At 40.3% G+C, this 22303-nt stretch overlaps 3 protein-coding genes across 3 annotated transcripts in view; 2 read left to right on the forward strand and 1 right to left on the reverse strand.

Annotated features, from left to right (window-relative positions):
* Window positions 1-4593: 4593 nt before the first annotated feature.
* On the forward strand, window positions 4594-7845 carry LOC141001104 (zona pellucida sperm-binding protein 3-like). The gene is made up of 8 exons (XM_073472071.1): window positions 4594-5062; window positions 5165-5283; window positions 5485-5588; window positions 6647-6824; window positions 6922-7039; window positions 7129-7211; window positions 7291-7448; window positions 7611-7845. The coding sequence occupies exons 1-8, from the start codon at window positions 4613-4615 to the stop codon at window positions 7673-7675; spliced, it is 1275 nt and encodes a 424-aa protein (XP_073328172.1). The 5' UTR covers window positions 4594-4612; the 3' UTR covers window positions 7676-7845.
* A 3177-nt stretch (window positions 7846-11022) lies between these two features.
* mapk8ip2 (mitogen-activated protein kinase 8 interacting protein 2) overlaps window positions 11023-22303 on the forward strand; it is a 28066-nt gene continuing 16785 nt past the window's right edge. The window contains exon 1 of the mRNA XM_073471313.1: window positions 11023-11087. Coding sequence (XP_073327414.1) covers window positions 11023-11087 — 65 coding nt within the window. The remainder of the gene's footprint in view (window positions 11088-22303) is intronic.
* Window positions 18526-21764, reverse strand: LOC141001300 (gastricsin-like). Its single transcript, XM_073472329.1, has 9 exons — window positions 21680-21764; window positions 21447-21585; window positions 21230-21347; window positions 20733-20851; window positions 20252-20451; window positions 19650-19766; window positions 19370-19517; window positions 19055-19153; window positions 18526-18935 (listed from the first exon to the last, which is right to left on the reverse strand). Exons 1-9 carry the CDS (start codon window positions 21733-21735, stop codon window positions 18771-18773), a joined length of 1161 nt encoding a protein of 386 aa, XP_073328430.1. The 5' UTR covers window positions 21736-21764; the 3' UTR covers window positions 18526-18770.

The raw sequence follows: 22303 nt of genomic DNA on the forward strand, positions 1-22303 counted from the left end.
AGAACTCAGAACCAATTACAGCAATTAGGCAGAGACATTACATCAGGAGATACAGCATACTTTATAGTTCCCATACAATTTTTTGTGTACATTAATATAACTGACTAGTATCTTCTCCATGCATGCCACATAGAGCCCACTGATTGTTAGACAGGCTGAATTACTGGAATTCAGCTTGTTTGACCATTAAAAAAAAAACAAACAACCTTCATATGGTCTGTGTGACCTGCAGCAGGGCTTGGGAAAACAAATACCTCTTCTTATCGTTAAGTGTATTTGCCATTGGTAAATATTAAGGACATGATAAGGACTAATCTCATTCTTATATAAAATATCCAAAGAAATTTAATAACCTCCAGTTTGTTGGAGTTAAAACATTAGATTGGAATATCTTTAGTTCATTTTTGACTTCTAAGTATCTCTGCTATTATAAATGTCACTTAACCTGAATACATCCTAAATATTGTTCTGTCTAGTCATAATTTTAATCGAAGATATCTTGGATATTGAAAGCTAAGAAGTTGTGGCTATAGGTGAGACAAAAAATTAAATATTTGTAATGTTACGTACTATAGAAATCTACAAAGAAGATATGAATATTTTAAAGTATTCTGTATTCTGAATCTATGAATCTAGTGCTAAATATATTCTTTATATCTAAAAGCATTGAAACAAGTCATTACCACAAAGTGTAATTATTCAAGACATTTCCCAAAATATTTTTACAGGTTAAAATTATTTTTAAGATCCGGAATTAAATCACAGAAATCATCACATATATTACATTTGGAGATCTCTGCAATATATAATTTTAGGTAAACTGCTGAAAAAAGAATCCAAGACCTTTGCTGGGGAAACATGGAAAGAATTACACACATTTGAATCGAAGGTGTAGAAATAACATACATTTTGATGACTTCAGTTTTTTTTCTTTTGGAATGATTGAAATGAAATTGAAGATATCTTACACATTAAAATCTGTCTATTCCTTTCAGGATATAGTCCATATTGTCTTTATAGATATCTTTAGTTTTGTCATATCATATATTTTATGATACAATATATACACTATTGTTGAAATTTTGGGAATTACCTGTTATATTATATATATTTATTATTATATTTTAACATAGATTAAATGTAATATAATTCAGACACAAATGTATTATTTACATTCAGAATAGTTTGGGCCAAATAAAGAAGAATTGAATAATTAAAATTTCCTTTTAGTTAATGTCCCTACCAAGTGTATTGAAAGGTTGTGGGGACATAAGAGTTCAAATAATATCAAAAACAACAGGTCAGAGTAGATACTTAGGCTGGAGATACTTATGCTATATTGTTTTATTAACCTGATGAAGCACCTGTGAAGCTGAACCGGATGATGGTTTCATACCAATATGCCGACTAAGTAAAGGCCCTTAAAATGTGCTTTCTGTGACACTCACCACCTGACTGGTGTGTCTGGCCAGGTGATTCCATGACAAATTATTTTAGCACTACAAACAGCTCATGCAGCGACATGACCGAAAGTTCAAAGATCTTCAATTATATCGGTCTTACTGTATTACTATCAATTTACATAATTTGTTGGATTTCATAATTTGTAAAATCCCCAAAAATTCCGAGAGACCACTAATATCTGTTAGAAAATCTAGAGGCAGCCCTTTAAGCGAGAAGGTATTTCATCTCTTTACGGAGATACTTATTTTCTTGAGTTTTTCTTTCAAATATTGACAGATATTCAGTCTGTTTAAATATTAAAAAAATATTCCTGTGTGCAAAAGTAATTAAAAGCCTTGGTTCATCAGCTCTTAATCGTATCAGTAACAAATCTTCCATTATTTCTTTGTTTAAGCTCCCATGAGCTCATATCTAGGTTGGAGCTGCCGGATATTATCCATAACAAGCTGTAAATAACAGGTGTGTTGTTTTAGCAAAGCTATTCTTAAAAAATCAAAACAGAAATAAGGTTAGTCTAGGGTAAGCACCATTGGAATATCAGCTGAGCAAACTGATGAAAACCTTAATGTTCAAAGTTCAAAGTTCAAAGTCGACTTTATTGTCAAAACTGCAATATGTACAAGACATACAGAGAATTGAAATTGTGTTTCCCTCTATCCAGACAATATAAGTGAATATGTAAAAAAACAAAAGCAGAAATAAGAAATATAAGAATATAAAATAAAATAGAAATATAGATCTAAAAATAAAAATAAAAATATGTACAGCTAAGAGACATTCGGGAATATAAAGTCCGGAGATATAAATAGTGTAGAATAGATATGTCAGTATTGGGATTGGATATAAATATAAATATAAATATGCCAGTTTGATATAAATATGACAGTATAAAATGGTCTAAAGTGTATATATATATATATATATATATATATATATATATATATATATATATATATATATATATATATATATATATATATATATATATATACACACATACATATATATATATAAAGGACAGTAGCTGTATTCACACCACCCCAAACTGCAGGATGTTCAGGAGGAAAAAGAGAGGAGACATTAAAAACTACTTTAGCAAGCACCATGTACATCTGCACAACAGATGCCACTTTTCAAAATTGAAGTGGACAAATTCTACCATTTCAAAAAGTGGCGGGGACATGTCCTCATGCATCCCCAGTGTGAATGACACCTATGGTCCCTACAGTATTGCATGACAGGGGAGAACACTATTATTACTACTCTTCCTCCCAAAAAACAATTCAATTCAATTTTGACTCTGTTTTCCAGTCCAGAATAGTGTAAGTGACCCTATCATTACTGATGCATGATCATCTAAATACTTTGTGAACCAGTATTTCTTTAGGTCCTCTGCAGTCTACTCAGTGGTTAGATTGAACATGTTTAAACTGTGATTAGATAGTTTGCTCAGCTGATATTCCAGTGGTGCTTACCCTAGACTAACCTTATTTCTGTTTTGATTTTTTAAGAATAGCTTTGCTAAAACAACACACCTGTTATTTACAGCTTGTTAAGGATAATATCCGGCAGCTCCAACCTAGATATGAGCTCATGGGAGCTTAAACAAAGAAATAATGGAAGATTTGTCACTGATACGATTAAGAGCTGATGAACCAAGGCTTTTATTTACTTTTGCACACAGGAATATTTTTTTAATATTTAAACAGACTGAATATCTGTCAATATTTGAAAGAAAAGCTCAAGAAAATAAGTATCTCTGTAAAGAGTTGAAATACCTTCTCGCTTAAAGGGCTGCCTCTAGATTTTCTAACAGGGCAACAGATATTAGTGGTCTCTCGGAATTTTTGGGGATTTTACAAATTATGAAATCCAAAAAATTATGTAAATTGATAGTAATACAGTAAGACCAATATAATTCAAGATCTTTGAACTTTCGGTCATGTCGCTGCATGAGCTGTTTGTAGTGCTAAAATAATTTATCATGGAATCACCTGGCCAGACACACCAGTCAGGTGGTGAGTGTCACAGAAAGCACATTTTAAGGGCCTTTACTTAGTCGGCATATTGGTATGAAACCATCATCCGGTTCAGCTTCACAGGTGCTTCTTCAGGTTAATAAAACAATAGGCCAACGTAAATAAAGGTTTTTGACTTATATTTTATACTTCTCTTCATCCACTTTATCCATCTTCAGGAGTACATTAAGGTTTTCAGTCAATCATCCATCATCTGAAACCGCTTACCCTTTTCAGGGTCAGGATCTTTTCAGGCTGGAGCCGATCCCAGCTGACATTGGATAAGTCGCCAGTATAGGGCTGACGTATAGGGAACAAACGACCATTGTCGTTTTTTGTGACCACCGCTCACATTCACACCTACGGACAATGTAGAATAATCGATTAACCTAACTTTTTTGTGTTTTTTATCTTTGGATTGTGGGAGCAGACGGGGAGAACATGCAAACTCTGTACAGAAAGACCCTGGCCCATCCAGGTCTCGAACCCAGGTCCTTCTTGCTGTGGGGCAACAGCGCGAACCACTGGACTTACTGCAGGTGAAACTAAACTAACTTCTGTATTATTTTGGTATTTAGTGGTTGATCTCAGTCATATTGATTTGTAGCCCTTCAAATGTACTTTGGCCAAGTACAGAGGTTTGACATGTCATGTCGAGGTCAGGTGGACCTAACCCAGGGTCAGCACAACTTTCTGTGACCAGTACATGTGTGCCAAATAATTACTTCACGTTTCTCTCTTGCTTGAAGAAAAACAATAAAAATGACTTTTAAATTACCCTGCAATGCTATTATTTACTTTGTTGGGTACATTACCCTCGTTAATTTGTGTCAGCACATGCATAGGTTTGTGTTTTTATACACTCATCGTATTTTCTTGGCACAGTCACCTTTTACGTAACAAAATAATGAATACTCTAAACCTCATCTCACCAGAGGTACTTTTGGTCTGCAGCTGCAATATTTTCATTGGCTACTGTTTACTCATCAGGTCTGATGGGGAATGGCCAAGAGAAGGGGCGGGAATGCAATGGAAGTAAACATGCTTGCCGTATTATAAAAGTGGGTGCACATTTCATCCTTCCTTACAGCACCTAGTGAACTGTGCAGATCACTCGTTGTTGTGAAGCCATGGTGATGAAGTGTGCTTCTGTGTGCCTTGTGGCACTGGCCTTGCTTGGCAGCTTATGTGATGCTCAGTGGGACAAGCCCTCAAAACCTACATACCAGAAGCCAGCACCATCTCCGAGAGAGCCTCCCAAGCAGTTGCCTCAAGAACCCCAACAGACAAAGCAGACATTTGAGCAACCACTCACCTGGAAATACCCTGAACTCCCCCAGCCTGAGACCCCACCTGTGGTGCCTTTCGAGCTGAGACATCCTGTTCCTGCCGCCACCGTTGCTGTCTCGTGCAGAGAGAAGGAGGCTTACATAGAAGTCAAGAAGGACATGTTTGGGATCGGTCAGTTCATCAATCCTGCTGACCTGACCGTGGGGGGCTGTGGTGTTGTCGCAGAGGACACTGGCACTCAAGTGTTGATCTTTATAGCTGAGCTGCATCAGTGTGGCAGCACGTTAGCGGTAAGCACACTGAAGATAGCATTCAATTTAAAAAAATAATGAACTCGTTGGTCCTGTTTGTTTTTACTAATATAGTATATATACATGTATATTGTTTTCTAGATGACAGAAAACTCCCTCATCTACACCTTCACTCTGCACTACAATCCTCAACCTCTGGGTGGAGCTCCTGTGGTGAGGACCAGCTCAGCTGCTGTCATTGTGGAATGCCACTACCAAAGGTATGTAGATCAGTAGGAGGTATGACAGACGAACAGATCAATGAATAACATCATTAAACTGACATGTAATCCATAGCCTCTTAGCCCAAACTAATCCAGTAACCATGGATCACCAGATCTGCTTTGCTTGTTCATAGGGAGGATGCACATGAGTCTGAGTATGAATATGAGTATGAGTATGAAACATATTTAATCCTTTAGGAAGCACAATGTGAGCAGCCTTCCTCTGGACCCCCTGTGGATCCCTTTCGCTACGATTAAGGTGGCTGAAGAATTCTTATACTTCACTCTGAAACTCATGACTGGTGAGTTCACTTCAACTGTCTATTAGAAAAAAAAACATACAACACAAACAAAGTACAATACATACATAGAAATACAAATAAAAAACATCTCTTTTTTTATTACTGACATGCAGCATGATAATTACGGGCAACCTGAAGCCTAGGTTAGCTCCCCTTTTAAAACTTGGCCCACAAGGATGCAGTAAAGAGAGAATATCATTTTTTTTTTGTTCCAAGACTGTTACGCCTAGTCCTGCCCTTCCTTACTGTGATTAGCCGGTATTCATTGTTTTGCCAGAAAGTCGTCAGGAAGTCAGATGATGTCGTATAAAGTCCAACAATAATTTGTAAGTTGTGGTGGATCAATGGGTCAAACCCTAGGTCCCTTGTGGAGGTAAACTTGAACTTATTATATTTAGTCTTTCTGGTAGTTGACTCTTCATGTGTGTTCAGTCAAAGTATGGTTAGGTTCAGGCAACAAACTACTTGGTCAGTTTTAAGAAAAGATCATGGTTTGGGTCAAAATTGACCCATTTGTGCTCGCACCAAGTCAAAGAATTAGTCAACCATAGCACAGTAGTATTAGCCAATGACGGCACAGTAGTGCAGAGCAGGCCGTAACAGTCTTGGGGAAGAAATAATGCACTGCCAACATAGCTTAAGCATACAATAATCGACCATGCCTGTACTGTATCTGAAATGAGGTGCCCCAGATATTTTGTTTACTTACAAACAACAACCTGACGGACAAAACTCGTGAAAGTTGAGGTCCTTATCCTCTTTTGTTATACATATACTGACGACACAGTATTGTCCATCATGTTTGACCCTATAATCAGAGGATATTTAATGAGCAGCTGTTGAAACCCAGCACTGCTAGGAGAAAACAATAGCCTGATCATCAGCATACACAAGATGTTTACCAATCATACAACCAGCTTTGCAGCCTCTTAGTTGGTTGGATAAATCATGCACATTTTAAAGAGGGCCCCTTGACTCAGTTTCTGAAACAACCTTTGTTTTTTTTATTTTATTTTAACTTTTATAGAACTGTGATTAATCTCATTATCTCATTGCAGATGACTGGCAATATGAGAGGCCAAGCTACCAGTACTTCCTGGGAGACATCATTAATATTGAGGCTACCGTCAAGCAGTTCCATCACGTGAACCTCCGTGTTTTCGTGGAAAGATGTGTAGCTACTCTTTCTCCTGACTATGCCAGCAACCCCAACTATGCCTTCATAGATAACTATGGGTGAGTTAACTGAAGTTGTTCTGTTTTAGTGAGAATCACAAACACAAAATATTTTTGTCCATCTCTAATGTCATTTTGTATGTTCTTCTGCCGGCAGGTGTTTGGTTGATGCTAGGCTCACAGGCTCAGACTCTAAGTTCATGGCTCGCTCCGCAGATAACAAGCTTCAGTTCCAGTTGGAGGCTTTCAGGTTCCAGGGTGCTGAGAGTGGACTGGTGAGCATCTCCAACACTGATTTAATATTTTCTGTTGTACATCAAATGCAGCAGAATCACATCTACTTATAAATCTATTATTCCAACAGCTCTACATTACGTGCCACTTGAAAGCAACATCTACTGCCTATTCCATTGATTCTGAACACAGAGCTTGTTCCTATATCAACGGGTGAGTCTGCATGTGACTGAAAATTGTGACCGGAGAATTGATTCTGCATCGCACCGCTTTGATATCTCTTTTGTCCTAGGTGGAAGGAGGCCAGTGGAGCTGATGGAGCTTGTGGCTCCTGTGACTCTGGTTCTGGTTCTGGCTCTGGCGGTGGATCTGGTATCTGGACTGGTGGAGCAACCAGCCCTGCTAATCCTGGAAGGAAGAACCGTGATGTGTCCCAAGTTCAAGAACAAAGTATGTTAATAAAATCAGTTGTCTAAAGTATTTGATATATAAACAAAACACAGCAGTCAAGCTAATGCGACATATTTATTAGAGTAGATGTTAACGTCTCTGCGTGCCTGCCACACAGTGTTGCTGACTGTAACACATGACTTCTGTCTTTTTTTCTTTCAGATATCGAATGGGAAGGTGATGTCACCCTGGGTCCCATCCCCATCATGGAGAAGATGGTCAATTAATTTAATTGCCTGCCATGGCTATGACCATCAAAATTAACATTTGCTCCATTAGATGTTATCCAAATTGTGACCTCTGTGTTGTGATAAATGTTACATATGGACCACATCTGGCCAGCTCATGGACTGTAAATCCTTCCATTTGATGGAAATAAAAATGCAACTGTGTGAAAGGTATGTGTAATTCACTGGGTAACACCATCACAGAGAACTTGTATCGATACCACTTGCACTTTTCTCACATACAGTAGATTAATATATGAGTATGAGCTGTGGGTTGAATGAACTGAATGAAGCTCTAACATTAAAGGGCAATACAAATACAAATTGTTCTGTCAAAGGCTAGTCACTTACCTCCACTGTGTGGCACAAATAGTGAACTGCAGCTCAGCAATACACACTTCAGCACCACAGGCAGTGAACAGCTCCACACTGCGCCTGCTCAGGACAGAAAGAGACAGACACCTCCTTCAGACTGAGGTGATCCACTTAGAGGGGAAGAAAACTCAAACCTTGCCAATCTCAATATAAAATACACCAACATTTGAATGTATTTCTCTCAGAAAAAACAGCGTGTTGTGGAGAAAGTAAGGTATAAACTATATGTTTTGTATGGCTTGTTATGATGATTCTACTTACGAAAATATGCCTTTTATTTGAAATACATGTCTTTTTAAATAGGCTACTAAGTTGTCTGCCAAACAAATTATGAACAGCCAGAATACCTTCCATTATAGCAGACAGTCCTAAGCTTTTGGGGCCACATGTGGAAATGTATTAGACTACATCTTATTTGTTATGATAATGTATTCGGCACAGCAATACACTTTACACCCAACTTCACTCTCTCAGGGTTCAAAACACTACTTCCTTGTTGCAAATGTTACTCTACCTCTGCTGCACTAATATCTTAAGTCGCATTACATCAGTCCACTTGCCTAGGAGTTGGGTTCCCACCTGCCATTGTTTTCAGTGGGCCTAAAACAATGGCAGGTAGGAACCATTGAAACGCAACTTAAAGCTGCTGTATGTATTGTTTTCTTATTAAACTGAGTGCAAAATAGCTCTGTATTCCAACAGTAATAACTTTTATAGAGTTTGGTCAGTAACCCATGTCTCTCCTTCTTCTGCTTATGCAGTATAAGAGAAAATAAATGTTCTGGTATCCCTGCCCACTTTATCCAATCAGGAGAGACAACTCCATGAAGAGGCGGTCCTGTCTGCTCCCGCACACTGTAATAAGTCATTACAGAAATTAGTGGAATCAACCTATCTTGTCTAATTAACTTAACATACATATACAAGTTAAATAAACTTATAGCACACAAAGTTTATAGTTTTTATTTTCAGACCACTTCTGAATTTTTAAACATGAGTTCTTTTAACTTGAGTGCAACTCATAGAAACACGTTTCTAAAGAAACATGGTCAGCATATTGGCACACTTCCCAGCATACAGAGGTAAAACTCTCCTGAGAGCCTTCTTCTTTTATAGTTTGAAGAAAATATATGTTATGGAAACTTGCTGCTTGTCTTTAATACATTTTGAGAGAAGTCATGGTTCTTTTTTTCAGAATAACGAAGAAACTAACATGCTAACCATGATAGATGTTAGTATTGAATTCAGTCTTTACTTTGTCAAACCTTTACTCTTTTTGTCAAATCATTGTGAGCTGGTTGACATAATGTTTTTGTGCAAATGCAGAAAGAAAGTAGCACCAATAGGAGCAGTTGCTGCTGTCTCTTGTGCGAATGAAGAATTAACCTTTCAAAGTGCTTTTCAATTGTAAGGAAATCAAATTTAAATGTAATGATTTTCAGTGTTGCTGAACAATCATTGATTCAACTTAATATCTTAAGTTAACTGAAGATGTGTTTTCAAGTTCAGTTAACTTTAAATTGTGTTTCACAAAAAATAAAACTTAAGAGATTTTAAACAAACTATTCAACCTAAATTAAGTTAACTCAAATATTTACGGCAGCAATTGAACTTAGACTTTTAAGTTGAAACAGCCCAAAATTATTTACAGTGCAGAGAGCAGGATCCTCCTTTTCTGCTACTTTTCCAGCGCTCCTGTTGACGGTTTATACCAAACAGGCCAAGTGAAGAAGAAGAAAACTCAATCCCACAAGTAGACAATGCTGTGGAATTATTCCTACTGAAATATATAGATTATAATTGACCCTAGTATACTGTTGAACTTGATAAGCAACACAATGACTAGAGTAAACTTGATAAAAAACAACCCAAACAACATGTAATGTGTACAGTAAAGCAAGGCAAGTTTATTGGTATAGCACAATTCAGACACAGGGCAACTCAAAGTGCTTTACATTTTCTTCTTGTGTTTTGCTCAGTGGCACTTTATAGATTTTGAGAATGCACCAGTTCTTCCTTTAAATCTCTGTGTTTGTCTCTCTGCCTGCCTTTACTCTGTATATTGATCTGGTTTTGGTTCATTTCCTGTTGACACTGTGCTCTTCTGCTGTCAGCACTTTCTCCTCTCTGTTCCTTTTTCCTTTTCTGTTTAATTTGCAGCGCCTACTCTGATATCTTTGCGTTTATGGGCATCAGGATCGAGATGAACACTTTAAGATCATGTAAAACAGGGAAACAAACACGCATGTCTTTTTTGTTTCCAGGGGAACCCCTGGATCTCCCCCCACAAGGACCTCTCGGGGTCCCCGGACCCTCACTTTGGAAAGCACGCTTGCTCTGCCTGCATTTCCCACAATCAGTGTAAAATCATTGCAAACACTTGAGGAAGACTGTGTTTCTACGCCACTGTTTAGTGTTTGTGGAGGCTGCAGCCTTCAGCCCTGCTCTGCCCTGCTCTGCTCTGCTCATACGGTAACGGCACTGACGTTATACCGTCAGTGCTCCTCCACCCCCCACCCCCCCACCCCCCCTCCTCTCTGTCTCTGCCTGTCTCCGCACTGCTGCTGCTGCTGGCCTGTATCCGCTGTGTGTCACAGGCAGCATCACAGCAGCAGACATTTGGCGAAGAAAAACACGGACTGCGGACGCACACTTTGCGCGCTTGTGCTCGGCGTGGACGTATCCGGCGGACGACGGGATTGTATTTGAGTCCGTTTCTCTGACGATCATTTCTCGCCTCGACATCCCCCCCCTCCCCTCCTACCCTGCCTGTGTGGATGGTTGACTGCAGATTTGATGGTGCTGAGCAGGCTCGTCTGATTGAAGGCTTGCGGCCAGGGGGCATCTGTGGGGCCGCAGAGAGAGACAACCCTCTGCCCACGGGTGCGACCGTCCTCTGCCCTGTGATTGTGAATGGACTGCGCTTCCATCCGTGATTTGCTGCAGTCGCTCTGAGTCATTTGTGGAAGAAGATGGCGGACAGGGCTGAGATGTTTTCCCTTTCCACTTTCCATTCCCTCTCTCCCCCCGGCTGCAGGTAAGAGCCTTACATGTAGAGCGACAGCGGAGGGACGATGGGGGGGCGATGCGCACGGTTGATGCGTGAAGGAAATGACACCAAAGATGATCAAAAAACGCTCATCTGTTTGGTTTTCACGACCGCAATAAAACGCACATTCCTTCCAGGGGTAGTAATGGATATTTTGATTAACCTGACAGGCCTGCTGGTGCCTCCGTGCGCGCCTGTGGGTGCTGCAGCGTGTTTTGTGAGCTGATACCTTCCTCACAGACAGCTGCTTTAAGCCAACCTTATATATTCTTCTAAAGGTATGAAGGAGGATAAATGGTGAAATAGATGGCAAATGATTGATCTGTATTGCTGCCGCGACAGGCACCCGCCTTGCGCATTCTCTGCGTGAGGCCCACGCCCTGTTGAGTCCAACCCAGGCAAGGCAAGGCAAGGCAAGGGCATGTTGCTGAACAATGATCCACGGAAGTCCCACTCATATTGATGTTTGTTCAAACGCCTCTAATGTGACCTCTGCGACACACACTATGACAAATCTGCATGCGTTTTCTTCTCGCTCCATCACTGTTGTGATTCTACAATCTGTTACCAGAGACCAGTAACTTGGAGAGAATTAGTGATCCAGCGACAGCATCCTCTTCAAGGTTGTCTGTGTTTGGTTTAAAAGGCACGACGTGGGGGTTTCTTTAGTGTGGTTGGTGTTTGGATGTAAATTAGGCCTGGTAGGATGTGGATTACTGCAACGTTTTGGATGAAATAGTGTGGAGGCTGCTGCAATATTCAGATCTGTTTATGCCTGGAGGCATATAGGAACATGTAGACATATGATAGATTTAATTGTTTTTCTCTTTTGCTATGATTCCCAATGTGCATTAATCTCACGCCTCCTGCTGCTGCTGCTGCTGCTGTGAGGCCTTCCTCTCTGCCTCCAAATACATGCAAACTTTCTCTTTAGACAACAAAAACAATCATTTGTAATAATCTTTCCAAACCATTGTAAGGCATACAATCAAGAAACTGGGGACAAAATAGTAAAAGTATGTATTTGATGTTGCTCTGAGCACCATACATCAACACAGGAGGCACTCTGCACTAATGCATATAATGCAACATTTCATTGTCCCTGTCTCTGCCTCCACATGTCCAGTTTTCCTACAGAATGCAATCACATTAGCGAGCCAGGTCCCAGAGGATTTCACATCCACAACATGCCCTAATGTGGGATTTAGTTACATGCTGTAGCCTCATCTCATGGTCGGATCATATCCGATCAATGGTCCTGATTTTTTGCATGACTACCAATGACCTCAGTCCAGAGCACAGAGCCAGGGCTTTGGCCATTACATCAATATGTTAAATTTACAGCGTTGGCAAACTGCTGGAGCAAGACCGTCTTTTCTTTGTGCAGCCCTTTTGACTCTTTTCAGTTTTCCTCCCAGCTCCCAAAAATAAAGCAATAACTGTGAAGAGCAGCTGCTTGCCTAATTGAATTGGGTGGAGGCTGATCAGTTTCACTCAGTTGTTTTTAATTAGATTTGTGTGCATTCAAAAGTAAACATAGGGTTTATTTTGGGTGAGGTATGATCATTGATTTCAGACTGTAAGACACCAATAAATCACTTTGTTAAAATACTGGTGATACAAGTATATCTAGATGTGTTTTTATAAAGAAGTGCATCAGAGTACAACAATTTAGGATTAGTTGTCAGCTTTTTAAAGAAAAAAGTAATGATTCTCTGATTCCAGCTTATGAAATATGAATAAATCTGGTTTCTTCATTCCTCTATGACAGTAAACTGAACATCTTTGGGTTGCTGTGGACGAAACAAGACATTTGAGGACGTCATGTTGGGCTTTGGGAAACAATGATCAACATTTTTCACATTTTATAGACTAAACAAATGTTAAGAACATAATCAACAAATCAGTCTACAATGATGAATAATCAGTAGTTGCAGCCCTAAAGTGCGTACATTTGCTCATTTCGCGTCCACGTGTCTGTGTTTCCCCGTGTTGCATCTCTTCCTCTGTGTTGTTGTGTGTGACTGATTCATGGATGAAACCACTGCTGGTGGTGTGATGGTGTGGTACAGTAATCTGCCTTACATAACCCCAACACTGTTTCCAATGGGCAACATAATCCGTAACAGAGCCTGTCTTTCTCTCCTGAGCACCAGAAATTTATGACGGACTATAATTTTTCTCCTGCACTGAGGGAGCACTCTCTCCTCCACTTAAAAGATACAAGTCAGTCTGTGCAGATGAAATATGGTGCACTTTTCATTTACTGTACATTTCATTTCTGTTTGCTCAGAGAATACCTGAGTACATTTCCTTCAATAAACTAAGAGACATGGTTCCATATAAAAATGGTGAAATGAACCAATATGATTTCACAGTGCTCCATTTTCTTTATTTTTCCATCAAGGCTTCAGCTCACAGAAATATTTATAGACATGAACATCATCCAGTTATGCTGTGTTTTTCAGGATTAATACCCCTGCTGTGGTTTGCTGGAGCTGAAAACGAAAATGCTGACATATGAAAACGTGGGACTAGAGATCCAACGACCCAAACCTGAGACTTCATTGATTCAGTTTTGTGAAAGTATTGTTTGTGAAGTAGATTTGCTGAGGCATCAGTCTTATTGGAACCAGTGGGAGGTCATTGTTTTTGGTTGTTTGGCTGTGAGTAGGTTTGGATAGCAGTTTCCATTTTGGATATGGTTCCAATATTGTAAAATGTATTTTAACTCAAGAAATTATGTTCTGACTGTTTGTTTGTTGTGTTTAGCCGAATATCACGTACAGTATGTAATGTATCTGGCAAAATCTGAGCTTTGGTTTTTTCGATATCAGTCCTTATGTATTATTCTTAAATAGGAGTGATATTTTTTCCTTAAAACAAGTTTAATCACAAAACGCATATATTCCAACAGTAATCACTGTTACAGAGTGTTCGGTCAATAACCCATATCTTCCCTTCACACTCTCAGGCAGTAACAGAGAAAAGACATTTTCTGGTATCCCTGCCTACTTTATCCAATCAGGACAGTGAACTTCAAAAAGAGGCGGTCCTGTTTGCTCATTAACGTGCAGAGAGCAGGGTCCTCCTGTTTGCTGCTACGTCTCGCAATCACCGCTGTGCGTTCATGTGGTGAGGAGGGTGACAGAGGGAGGGGGTTGCCACCTGCAAAACAGACAGGAAGTTATCTGAAACGACGACACTCTTCATTACAGCAGCTTTAAGATTTATTTTTGTAATTTCTCCCCCTTAAAATTGATGACAGCTAAACCTAGATTCAACTAGAGCTGTAATGATTTGTCAATTAAATTTTTAGTATATTAAAAAAGACTAAATCAGCAATTATTAAGGTAATATGTCTTTTATAAGCAAAAATGGCGAAAATTCAGTGTTTGCTGCTTCTCAAATATTAATATATATAATATAAATATTAATATTTTCTCTCTTTTATGTCAATAAATTGAATGTATTGAGTTTTTTAACCCCCAGATGACGGCTCTGATAAACTGCTGATGGATCTGAAAGGTTTTGCATGTAATGTTATAATTTAATTCCATATTCTGATTTGATTTAAAACCCCAACTGTATTCCATAGTACATCAATATTTTAAAACTAGACTACTACAAATTTTCCAGTAGGCATCCCTCTGATTTCCCCTTCTCCCTGCTCATCTCATATGTTTAGCAGTCGGTGTTCCACTTTTGCCTTCCCGACTCTTTGAAGGCTGTTTGAGGAGGCAGAGGGAGGGAAGTGAGTGGTGGTGGAGGGTATGGTTACCATGGGGTAAGAGGCTTAAACCAAATACAGATTCATTTTAGCTTAAGCGTTTCCATCTCTGCCTCCCCCCCTGCTGTTTTTCTATCTCTCTCTTTTTGTATTTCGGTGTTTCATCTCTCTCACACGTCAATCTTTGCAGCCACTGCTGCTCTGTTTTAACAATTGAATGAGTCATATTTACACAGTCCATCACTAGATGTGTTTTCCGTCAGTATGACACCAGCGAAAGGTTTCCCATCCATCAGCAGCACTCACTTGAGATCTGATGCCTCCATTAATCCAAATCCAGCCAAATCAACATGAAATCATCTGCTCTGAGCAAACTGATGCATCATCGCCGCCTTCGGTTCAAAAAATGGCGTGATCTTCGGGTTTGGATCCGACACAGACAACAGAGAGTGGCTCATTAGGGTTAAATGTATGACTCATACGTGTGTGTGTGCTGCTGGAGTGTGTGTGGGTGTGTGTATATGTGTGTCTACATTACTGGAGACTGACGGTGGGTGAAAAGCCTGAGAAATTGATCTTGTTAATGAGTCAGTAGCGACCACATCAGATGTCCTTGGCTTTTAGAGATGATGATGTCACCGTGAAGCAGGTGCTGCTGGTTAAAAGGCAGCTTCATTACAGCAGCGACCCCACCTGCCCATCCCCCTCCCTCTCTATCTGTATCTATTTTAATATTGTTAATAGAGTGTGTGTCATTTCCTCTCAGGTTCTTATTTGTGTCTCATTTCATTATACATATATATAGTCACTGGGATTATAGATAAATAACAATAGCTGTACAATATCTGAATTAGGGCTGCAAGGAACAGTTATATTCATTATGGATGAAACTAATTATTTTCACAAGTCCTCTATAAATAAAGCATCAGAAAACAGTGAGAAAGCCTTCAAATGTCTTGATTTGTCCGACCAGAATGACTGATCAATTATGAAAATTTGAAAATGTGTAGATGAGCTTCCATACAGCAAAAAAAAAAACAAACATTAATTGTTCCAAAGTAAAAGGCAGCTCAATTCAAGGAGACAGTTGTGTGATCATATATCTTTGCATGCATGAGCACGCAGTCAGTGTATATTCACTGTTAGACAAGCAGAGATGACAGTGTGCTGGTTTGACAATTTCTGGTGTGGACATGACAGTATCAGAGATGACAGAGAATAACTGTTAGAACAAATGTGGGCTGGAGAGATTGTTCAAGCCTGAGAAGGGCAGGGAGAGAATGAAAAGTGAGACTTTAACACACACAGAGATGGTAGAGCAACCGTAGCAGTGACAGTGAATCTGGGTGTGCCATTGCAGCAACATCAAGGAATGGTAATTTTGTGCTGACTTGTTATCTTGTGGTAGAATATGTAGAGACTGATGTGATGCATGGTTATAAGGAGTGGTATAGTGATGATCCCTCTCCCGCTTCAAAGCCTTAGCTCCAAATCCTAATTATAAAGAATGATCTCAAGCAGAGGTGGACTGAATGCGAGGGACATCACAGCGCGGTGTCGTATAAGCAGCGAGTGGTACACAACATGGTGTGACAGGGGCTGCACGCTCGCTTGGATGCTGTCTAAACACAAACCAGGAACATGGACGTGCAATGTCAACACTGCGGTGGTGGCTGAATCTCACTGTGTGATATAGATGCTGAAGTTAAAGTAATGCAGAGCATTAAGGAAATGGAACATATCGGCGAAAAGGAGGAGAATAGGGGTTTGTGGATCGTAAAGATGAGATGAAGAAGTGTGTGTGCATGAATATGTGTGTTTTTGTGCCGCTGGAGTTAGTCGGTGCTTTCACCCTTCAAGAAGAGACCTTTTGGCAGGGCATTATTCTGTGTGTGCAGCTTTTCACTGACACACATTTCTTAGGTTTTGCAGTTTTGGGGAAATGGGGCCACACTGTGTTGTGACGTGCATTGCAGAGCTACAGGAGAACTCCAACACTAAGCAGATGAGCACACAAACAAAATGGAGTCTGGAAACACAGCAGAATACGGAGCAATAGAGGAGACCAGAAAGGGGATGAGAAAAAAAGGAAATGAAAAACAGATATCAGACAATAATAAAGGGCTAGGTCATCGGAATTACCTTTAGTGGCATGCAGCCATGCAGCCATGGCAGGCAGTCTGCCACTGGCCCAATACAATGGAAGATAATTAGATTTTTTTTTTTTTTTGTGGAGCTCACAGCGTTGAAAAACATCTTTTTTTCCAGAGACAGTTTCTGCATTACTTTGAATGAACCACACACTTAACTAGGAGGTTAGAAATACTTTACTTTACACTGTTCTCTCTGCCATCGGCAATGTGCTCTATGGATTATCTAGAGTAACAGACTTTATGTCTGAAAAGAGAGGTTGCTGTTGAAGTTTTTAGTTGTAAACTTTTGCGAGCGGCTTTAAAGACTTTTGGGGTTTTCATCAGAGAGGATGAACCAGGGCAAATGAAATCAAACCTATCCGCATGGCTAGATGCTGCTCAAAGAAAGCAAGAAAATTGCGGCTTTCTTATTAGGGTGAACTGACCCTTTAAATGTGCCACTGCATGGGTAAATAAATCATTACCACATCCATTTTAGGACATTAGAGTAATTAGCTTAAATATCAGACCATCACAGACAACGTTTGAAGCCTGTATTCTGCATTTTAACCATTAGTGGCAGATTTCACAGGAAATCACTTGCATTGCTTCTTGTCAGCATGAAAAAATGCTTTTTGATCACGTCCCTATTTCCTGTATTCCTCTGTTTGTCCATCACCCTCCGAGCCCTCATCCAGAAACAAAACATGCAACTTGGTTCCACTTGTGTGGTGGCGTCAGCTGCCTTGGATACAGCAGCACGGATGTGGTGTTTTTCCATTGTGAATCACACACCCACACACCCCTACACTTACAAACACAGCTTCCCTGAAGACTCGGATGGGTGAGGAGCTCATTAGTGACCTTATTTCTCGAGGTTTTGGGGAGACACTGTTTTACGTATTTTGACAGATAGGAAAGTAGTTTTAGTGGCTCTTCTGTCTATGTGTGCATTCATGTAGATGATGCTCTAGCACAAACCTACACATGACTCTCTGATTTACACCATTTTCATGTTGTTTTGAATACGAAAGGATAAAATATTGTCTGGCACCAGTCGTCCCGTAGCAGTGGCACCAGTGCAATAACTTTTGGCCACTACTGTGCGATATATAATCCATTTTACTAAGATGGAAACAGACTGTCAAGCCCATCTCATAAATAGCAGAATTAATTCTGATTTAATCACATTTTACCAACTGGTTAAGGTTGCTTAGTGTGCCAGCACAGCACTTGGCCATTCACAAGATTGAATCATTTCACATACAAAAAAAAAAATATCACGTGGAGCAAAAACAAGTGCTCAAAATCCCAGAACACATATATGTGCATATTTTGTTGGATTCTCCAGATGTTTGAACAGAGTTTATATTGTATGTATGTGGCTCAGGACTGTAGGAGATTTAAAATACCCACAAGTGGTGGGAATTAATTAGACTCATGTACACACACAAGCTCGAGGTTGATGATAAACTGGGGAGAACCCTGTTGATGTCCCTCAGTCTAGGACATGGTCTGTTATCATAACGAGTGCTCATGTAGAAAGAGAGAATATTAAAACACGTTTATTTTCACCTTTATTGTGCTTAAGAATGATGCCAATTTGAAGATGTAAAAGCCATAAACAACAATATTATGTATTGTAATTTACAGTGACAAATATGTTTATTGAATTTGAAACCATATTGTTGAAACTGATTGTTTAGAATAAGCCCTGAACAGATGCTTGAGATGAACCAAAACCTTAGGTGGACATAATCATTACCATCCGATCAGGTTTATGGTCAGCTCAGGTCACACTGATGACACCTAGACAGCTGTGGCAAAGCCGAGGCGGTTGTTGGTGCGGTCGTAGACGGAGTAGTACTCCCTGAGGAAGACGTCTCCAAAGATCCACAGGGGCTGGCCATCCTGAGAGGGCAGGTAGGTGGGGGTGATGGCCACTGAGCAGTATGTGTATCCATTCTGGTAGTGCTGCAGGTGGAGGCAGGAGATCGGAAACGTCAGTCATTGCAAACAAATAATAAAATGCTATGTACATAAAGGGACACATGCAAAAATACATGCGTTTATGCATGCACGTGGTAACTTGCCTCCTGGATGTAAGCAGATGGAGACAGAGGGAAGGCAGTGCCGCTGATAACAAAGCTGAAAGTTGGCAAGTTGTTGACCTGGCTGCAGTCCACCATATACTGGAGATCAAGACAGAAAAGAGATGATGTTGAGAGCAGCAGACACATTGCGCATTGTTTCATTGCATTCCTGCTTCTCCACGTATGACTTACAGACAGTTTTGTGACCGTGCTCATAATGACTTATAAATGGTGCAGCCTACAGACAGACTGTAACCCAAATTCCTACTGCGTCAGCTCTCTGTGTGTGTGATAGTGTCTGGCTGCTTGTCTTACCATTCCATACTGGCTCTGTTGGGCTCCAATGGCCTGCATGATGTTACCCAGAATCTGGCTTGGAGCTGTCAGCATGGAGGTTCCAGTGTCCACAATGGCCTGGCAGCCCTGAGAGCACAAGCCAGTCTCCCGACCACTGATCTGGAATCTGTAAGCCACCACACATGCAGAAGGTTTTCATATATGGGCACAAGTAATCAGTAATCCTGACAGTAATACTCAATAGTAATCAGAAGATCATTTGATGCTTCATATTAATGAAATGTTGAAAAGCACAGACCCTTGAACGCCAATCTGCCAGTAGGTCTGAGCGGTGACAGGAGTCCAGTAGATCTGGCCCTCGTAGAGGCTGCTGTCCACGTCTCCGAAGGACAGCACACTGCCCTGCTGTCCTCCCCTGAACCAGACAACAAACAGAAACTTGTGAAGAAAAAGTGTAGGGCTGCAACTACTGATTTCCATTACTATTATTAATATGTAAGTCATTTCCTTGATTAATCAAATGTCAGAAAATAGTGAAAAATGTCCAAGATGACAAACTCAGATATCTTGTTTTGTCCTCAAAGATATTCAGTTTACTGTCATAGAGGAGTAAAGAAATCCTGGAAGCTGGAATAAGAGAATTTTGAATTTTCTTTTCTTTTCTTTAAGCAAAACTTTTGCACACCTGTGGATCGACAGTGTGTAGGAGAAATCAGAACAAAAAACTCTGACACACTGTCCACTTTTATCTTTCCTTCGGACTTTTCTTTTTTTTTTAAAGTTACACAAACGGATTAATGGATCATCAAAATAGTTGCCGATTGTTGCAGTTTTAGTTAAGTGCTAGTAGTGTCGTGATATGTGATACCGTATGTTTTACAGCGCTTGTGTCAGTTGTACCTGGAAAGGTAGAAAGCGAAGATGTCGGCATCCAGCAGGTTCTGAGAAATCATGTTGTCCACGACGGGAGTCTCTCCTCCAGCTGAGATGCTTGGGTAGGCCAGGCCGAGGATGCCGTCAAACTTGGCCACCACAAAGTTCTGACCGGGCTCGTTTGTGCTCAGACCGATCTCCTGGTTAGTGATCTGAATGCCTCCAACCTGTGGGTCCAAAACCAACCAGTATGATGAGTAAAGTGCAAATCATAGACTGGATTTAGAATGTGTCTAAGCTCCAGTCTGAATCTCCTTGTCTCCTCACTTATTCAACACTTAATACAGAAAACAAAACAGAGCCTTTGTCAGGAATGTTTTTACTGTGAGACACATAAACTTCTACTTTCTGATAGCGCTCTGTCTCAGTACCTATGAGTCAGTCCAGCCTTTAATACTAGTCTTTTATTTAACTGATGCACTTGGTCCGTTTGATGGGTTTGACTCACATTGACAGTGTCATATCCAAAGGTTCCATAGAGGCTTCCAGCTCCGTAGGGCAGGTAGAAGGACTGTCCCTTGGCACTGTAGGTGGAGGACTGCTGGGGGTTGAACTTCTTGTGTGTGTCTGGAAAATGGCAAGGATCGAGATTATCTCTGGAGCCATTTCCACAAACATGTCCTCATGCCTTGCAGAGCCTTTTGACATACTGATAATTCACCTGATTAGAGAAATCATGAGCTGGATTTTAACCAGCACAGTCGCTGATCCTTCCCAAAGACAGAAAGTGCTTAGTGGCATGTCTGTAATTACACTAGAACTTCAAATCCCATGAATGTACAATATGTAATCTCTTGGAAACAAGATGACAAACTGCTAACTCTGCATGCTTAGCCTATATCAGCTCTAAGTCCTCTGGAAAAGTTCTTCACATGCAAATATGCTCTAAAAAAAAACGACAGAGGAGGGATTTTGTAGTGAATAGCCTGTTGGTTTTGTACTCACTGCAGGCCTGAGTGTTGCAGTAGACGGAGTCCACCCACAGGTTGGAAGAGCCGGTGTCAAACAGCACCTCGAAGGACTGGGGGGGTGTTCCAATGCTGATGGCTCCGTAGTAGGTGGTCTGGAGATCATTTGGAGGAAAGGAATAATAGAAAATACGAACCCATCAGTTGGTTTTCAATCTAGATGCTGTGTAGAGTATGTGAAAGTGGTTTCTTACATCAGCGTAGTTGTTGATGTACATGTTGGCAGAGGTCAGCTCATTGGTCTGGTACTTGAGAGCAGGATCCTGGTAGGGCAGCTCGATACCTTGCTCTCTCAAGGCCTCACGCATAGATGTGTGCTTCGTCAGAGGGATCCTGAGGAAGAAGGGAGCAAAAACACAAAGAATTTTGACTTTCCGTGGCTTTGAAAGTGTATTTTAAAGTCGAAAATACAATGTTTCTCTCTTACTTGACGATTCCCTCGGCGAGCACCGCACAGACCAAAAGAGCAACGAGACACTTCATGATCCCGCCTGTACACACAGCACTCCTGGATGGATACAACTCAGCTCGGATCTGAACGGGCTTTATATACACGTGTTTACGCCTATATCAGCCAGACCGTTATCAGAAATTCAGTCATATCACCTCAGACAGGGTGACCCTCAGAGCCTTTTTCTTTGAAGCTACATGCTTAATATGCACATCTATCATTAATTCAATAAACACCACCTGTGATAGCCACACTCTGTAAACACAGCCCAAAACCCATGAAATACATTATGAAATTATATAATTATACGTTATTCAGTAGGGCGTTTGTGATGGAATCATCGAGTGAGGACACTGAATCCTTGTGTATAAATTTGACTCTTCTACTACTTCTTCAATGTGCCGTTATCATGAATATACGATAGAAAAATATTGCTCGTTCTACATGAAAATCAACAAGATATGGAGGAATCTGTTGCCATTTTTTAAATTAAAGATCTCTCAAGAAGTGTGATAATTGTGTCTGTTTTTTTTGCCCGTCTTTTAAGAAATTGATGCTGAGCACTGAGCTCTGTTTTCTCCAAAATTGGCTCCTTGCTTC

This window comes from Pagrus major, chromosome 8 (assembly GCF_040436345.1).
Source record: "Pagrus major chromosome 8, Pma_NU_1.0".
In the NCBI taxonomy this organism is placed as follows: Eukaryota; Metazoa; Chordata; class Actinopteri; order Spariformes; family Sparidae; genus Pagrus; species Pagrus major.

Excerpts from the sequence above, each read along its gene's own strand:
- LOC141001300 (XM_073472329.1), bottom strand. The coding sequence starts at position 21,735 with ATGAAGTGTCTCGTTGCTCTTTTGGTCTGTGCGGTGCTCGCCGAGGGA. Across the intron at positions 19,767-20,251 it reads TTCGCTTTCTACCTTTCCAG|GGGAGGACAGCAGGGCAGTG; the intron begins GTACAACTGACA and ends TGTCTGGTTCAG. Across the intron at positions 18,936-19,054 it reads CATCTGCTTACATCCAGGAG|CACTACCAGAATGGATACAC; the intron begins GCAAGTTACCAC and ends CTCCACCTGCAG.
- LOC141001104 (XM_073472071.1), top strand. The coding sequence starts at position 4,613 with ATGGTGATGAAGTGTGCTTCTGTGTGCCTTGTGGCACTGGCCTTGCTT. Across the intron at positions 5,063-5,164 it reads AGTGTGGCAGCACGTTAGCG|ATGACAGAAAACTCCCTCAT; the intron begins GTAAGCACACTG and ends ATTGTTTTCTAG. Across the intron at positions 5,284-5,484 it reads GTGGAATGCCACTACCAAAG|GAAGCACAATGTGAGCAGCC; the intron begins GTATGTAGATCA and ends TTAATCCTTTAG.